Source organism: Scophthalmus maximus, chromosome 9, assembly GCF_022379125.1.
Source record: "Scophthalmus maximus strain ysfricsl-2021 chromosome 9, ASM2237912v1, whole genome shotgun sequence".
In the NCBI taxonomy this organism is placed as follows: domain Eukaryota; kingdom Metazoa; phylum Chordata; class Actinopteri; order Pleuronectiformes; family Scophthalmidae; genus Scophthalmus; species Scophthalmus maximus.
The window spans coordinates 16,355,001-16,360,360 of NC_061523.1; the positions used below are offsets into that span (position 1 = coordinate 16,355,001).

The 5,360-nt window shown below is 43.0% G+C and overlaps 1 protein-coding gene across 1 annotated transcript in view; it reads left to right on the top strand.

Annotated features, from left to right (window-relative positions):
* Window positions 1-4,925, top strand: part of zic3 (zic family member 3 heterotaxy 1 (odd-paired homolog, Drosophila)) — a 5,426-nt gene extending 501 nt beyond the window's left edge. The window contains exons 1-3 of the mRNA XM_035649388.2: window positions 1-790; window positions 1,691-1,854; window positions 2,352-4,925. The exon at window positions 1-790 is cut by the window's left edge and continues 501 nt beyond it. Coding sequence (XP_035505281.1) covers window positions 1-790; window positions 1,691-1,854; window positions 2,352-2,534 — 1,137 coding nt within the window. The 3' untranslated portion in view covers window positions 2,535-4,925. The remainder of the gene's footprint in view (window positions 791-1,690; window positions 1,855-2,351) is intronic.
* Window positions 4,926-5,360: the final 435 nt, after the last annotated feature.

The window sequence follows — 5,360 nt, forward strand, 5'->3', positions numbered from 1 at the left end:
CAAGCCTCCGGTTATGCAGCTGCCCTGGGACACTCGCACGGCGGGCAGATGGGCTCGTACGGAGGGGGAGCGTTCAATTCCACACGGGACTTTCTCTTCCGTAACCGGGGCGTTGGAGAGTCGACAGCGCCGAGCGCCCAGCATGGGCTCTTTGCAGCTTCGGCGGGGAGCCTCCACGGGCCGCCGGGGATCCCCGATAACCCCGGGCATCTGTTGTTTCCGGGACTTCACGACCAGGGGGTGAGCCACACTTCCCCGAGTGGACATGTAGTTAACAGCCAAATGCATCTTGGCTTACGCGGGGACATTTTCGGAAGACCCGATCCCTATCGTCCGGTCGCAAGCCCTCGGACGGACCCCTACGGAGCTCAACTCCACAACTACAACCACCCCATCAACATGAACATGGGAATGAATGTGCCGACACACCACGGTCCAGGGGCCTTCTTCAGATACATGAGGCAGCCGATCAAACAAGAATTGTCCTGCAAATGGATAGACGAGAACCAGATGAACAGACCCAAAAAGACTTGCGACAGGACTTTCAGCACCATGCACGAGATGGTCACGCATGTGTCCATGGAGCACGTCGGCGGCCCCGAGCAGAGCAACCACATCTGCTTCTGGGAGGACTGCCCGAGAGAGGGGAAATCTTTTAAGGCCAAGTACAAACTCGTCAACCACATCCGTGTGCACACGGGCGAGAAACCGTTCCCGTGCCCGTTCCCCGGATGTGGGAAAATATTCGCCAGATCGGAAAATTTGAAAATCCACAAAAGAACGCACACAGGTAAGATTCACCAGAATCGTGGCATGGCTTTTTTCGTAAAGGGGGACATTTGAATGTGTGTGTGTGTGTGTTTGGGGGGGGGGGGGGGGGGGGGGGGGGGGGCTCGTTTGAATGGGAACACGCTATTGCCTCGGACATTGTTCCACAGAGCTCAGTGGAACAAGAGAGTACGTGTTTTTGTTGTTAACGAGAGCAGCTTGAGAACTTGGGCCCACGTTTGTGGCGTCAGACGCCACTCACTTATGTCGTTGTGCAGTTTTAATTCCCCCTGTTATTAATTAGAATTGCAGTGGATACATTAGCGCTCGATAACGCCGCAACATATATTGCGCTTATGTGGAGCAACTGGGGCTGTGCATGGCGTTGAGCGTCGTTAGTTCTTTGTGCTGAGAAGTTGTGTGTGATGGACACAGAGAGATACTTGACTCACTTGTCGGCAGTTTCTTAGCGTTTGAGCATCATTCTGGGCTCCAGGGGGAAACTTGGCACTCGTGCGCTTTTCCGAGCGTCTCGTACAATTACAAATATTCCATTTGGGAGTGTGTAGCTCTCGCCAGTGCTCTGCCATTGCGCGGCGCAGAAATGCCCTGTTGATTCTGTGTTTACTAGAGAGAAGGGCATGCAGCGGCGCCGATCGGACCAGTAGTAGCAAGAAGGAGCAGGCCTCTTGAATAAATAAAGCCTGACAGTGCCGCGTGTAGTAGTGGAGCTGTATCCATTTCGCCCCCGAAAATGTAGGTTACACTGTTATATAACAGGCTGCAGACAATTTACATCTCCGGAGCTCCGGCTTTCAACGTGCACTATTACAATGTGAGTTTTTGTTTGTTTGTTCGTGGCTATTTTTTTGGAGGGGTTGACTCACTGTGTGTGTGTGTGTGTGTGTATTTAATCCTGCAGGTGAGAAGCCGTTTAAGTGTGAATTTGATGGCTGTGACAGACGCTTCGCCAACAGCAGCGACAGGAAAAAGCACATGCATGTGCACACGTCAGACAAGCCATACATCTGCAAAGTGTGCGACAAGTCATACACACACCCCAGCTCTCTCAGGAAACACATGAAGGTAATTAACGTCTTCATTACTGGTTAAACACGGTCACACACACACACACACACACACACACACACACACACACACACACACACACACACACACACACACACACACACACACACACACACACACACACACACACACACACACACACACACACACACACACACACACTCTTAATAACGCTGTTCTGTTACACAATTTGTGATGCAACAAAACTCTTGTTGTAATTGACCAAATGAAATACAGTAGAATTGGTGATTGAGTTGTGAATGTCTTGTTATTATTTAAAACTATAGATAATATAGATATAGACGAGCTTCTTCGAGTGATATGTTTCAAATTCACTTACTTTGAGATAAAATACGTGTTAGGAAAAGGCATTTTTTTTTTCCAGTGTAGCAGTTATTCGCATATAAACGTAACCCCATTTTATCAAAACGCACAAGGAAATATTACGCATGCCAGATGTCAGCAGCTCACTGCATTTGTTTGTTGTTTTGCAGGTACATGAGTCTCAAGGATCTGAATCCTCTCCAGCAGCAAGCTCTGGATACGAGTCGTCCACACCGCCAGTGCTGGTCTCAGCCGGCACCGAAGACCCGACAAAAACACCGCCGTCAGCCGTGCAAAACACGTCTGGCCACAGCGAAGGACTGGCCCCCAACTTTAATGAATGGTACGTTTGAAGTCCGAGGAGCGAGCGAGCGAGCGAACCTTCCCCTCGATGTGGACCAGGGGACATCAGGATAAATGAGGATCAAAAAAACAACAACAACAACAACGTTAAAAAACTATTCCTGTTCTCACACACACACACACACACACACACACGCAGACACACGCAGACACACACAGAGACACACAGAGACACACAGAGACACACACACACACACACGCATCGGATTTGGGACAAGAACAACAGCTACAACAACAACAACAACAACAACAACAACAACAACGGGAGACGAGAGCAAAAGCCAGCAGCACGCAGGCCACGTCCGTTCTCAGGATCGCGAAAAAATTGGACTCTGATTCCACAGTTTTTGAGGAAATCAAAAATAAATCACGAATAAATGAATAAATGAAAACGTAATACTTTCTCAGTATAAATAAATGTTTTTTTTATCTCTTTTAGTTTACAGATTTCAGAAGAAAAAAAATGTTTTATTTTTAATTTTATGTATTTTCTCAAAATTTTTATTTAAAAAAAAGAATAAAAAGGAAGATTATTTCATGCTGTTTTATATGACGGTGACGCGCTACAGTCGCCTCTTCAATTGATTGTTGGAACTTCAAACAGTCTTAAGAAACGTGCCAAAGTCTTTGTCATGAACTTGAACACAGAAAAAAAAAATCATTAATAAATATTATACTCGTGAATGTATTTCCTTGTTTGATGGGGTCGAATCTGTTGTCAACGTCCGTTTTCAGGTGGAGAAATGTGGTATTAGGTTACGATTGTTACCGTTAAATATAACGTTGCCTTTTGTTAATACCGTTGTAAATACATATCCATGATGCCATATTTATCAATTTGTAATTTAATTATGGGTATAAGTTCTGAAACTTAAATGATATTTATGGAAATGTTTTCTAACAAGAACTGTACAGTTTTGGTCATTAACATTGAACAAATGATAAACTCTAAAGCTCCAACATCGCGATTGTATTCTTCAGTTTTTTTTCTTCTTCTTTTCCTTTTTTTAACCAATAGGCCTACATGTGTCTTATTTGGATCGAAGAAATCATCTATATGAATATTATGGATTTGTCTATATATAATGCAGATATTTCCGTCACTTTTATTTTGATTATGAGACCAATGACATGTAAATCATTGACTTTGTAGAACTGAGTTCAGTTGAGCTGAGAAGCTATAAAACGGTTCTGTTGATATCTTTATTTTTGATTAAATTTAAACTTTTTTTCGTGTATTTTACTTTCATAGAATCAGAAATAGATGTCAATTCGTAGCATAAACTCAGTATTGGAAAGAAAAGAAAAGAATAAACCCATCAGCCTATTGCACTCCTTTACAGGTCTTAGGCGAGCGTGTGATGTTCATGATTTCCAAATGAAGGTGACACTATTTTGAGTATTTCAAATTCGGGTCAAGCACCCAAATACATGCGCCAGTATGGCAATCTTAATAGTTCCAGCAATGTCTTTGTGCAAGTATGTTTAAATGTGTGCATCGGCAACAATGGAACTGTCACAACACAGTATCTTCAAAAATAAAAAAAAGTTTTTTGTCCGTCAGCTTGCTTTAAATGTAATTCTTCTGTGGAAACTAAGCGTGTTATTTGTTGTGGTGTTGCATATAGAGCAGTTGGATTATACATTTGCTTGTTTTGTGTGAATAACTTGTCAAGATTGACATTTTTTTGTGTTTAACAAAAAAAGTTAGTGGAAGGAATTTTAGATCTATGTGGGTTTTGGGGGGGCAGAATACGTTCAGTGGTGAAAAAAGGAAAAAAAAAGAGTTACAGCATCGCATTGTAACCTATTCTCAAGAATTAAATATTATGCATACACAAAGTATATTGTACTCATATGAGAACAATTTCAGACCACCAGCACTACTTTTAAAATAAAATGTAAAAAAAAATGGTACCTCGTGACAGTGATATATGAAATAAGTTTATTTAAATAATTTAAGGAATATATGTTTTATATGCTATTTTCTATACCTTAATTTAAAAAAAGAAGTACTTTTTCTTATTCCCACCACCGTCCTGCCCCATGTCCAGAGGTCATCAGAGGAAGAACAAAATCTGATGTATAGACACAGCTAGAATGTGATGTTGTAACACTTTCTGGGAGAAATGGGTCACACTCCAAGTTATTCCTGAAGAGCAAAACTGTTTTACTGATGAACTGTGTCACTGTGCCACGTTGAGGCAAACCATGTTAGGACAGCGGGCCTATGCGTAAGCCTACTTAGCAACCAGAGGCAAAAGGGTTCCTTGTACTTTTTAGGCTACTGTACGTTGGTCGATTTGTTTTTACCAACTATTTATGACGAAATGTGAACGGAAAATTTTGACTGAAATTAAAAAAAACGTTATGAAAAGCGACTGTCAGACTGCGGCGTTGATTGTTACAGTCATTACTATTATGATGTTGTCCTGCTGCCTGTCACCTTCATGCATGTCGCCGACACTGTTTGTATCAGACTAATAGGAGTCACTTGAACTTGACAATGATTAAGGCGCCATCTTAGTATCTCGGCTGTGTGTGTGTGTGTGTGTGTGTGTCAGAATACTGGGGGGGGGGGGGGGGTGCACTAGAGAACCTCTTCTTGGCAGAGTGTATGCGGGTTCAAACAGGGAGGTGGGTCATCGGTCCATGGCTAAAAAAAAAAGAAAAAGTTTTGTCTTTTTCTTTTTTAAATGAGGGCTTACAAATTATAATCTTAACGTGTGGATCGGGGAGACGGGCATCTGAGGACACTGTGTGACCGTGAAAGTGGGACACGGTGCCAAAAGTGGGGCTGCCTCGGCGTCTCCCAC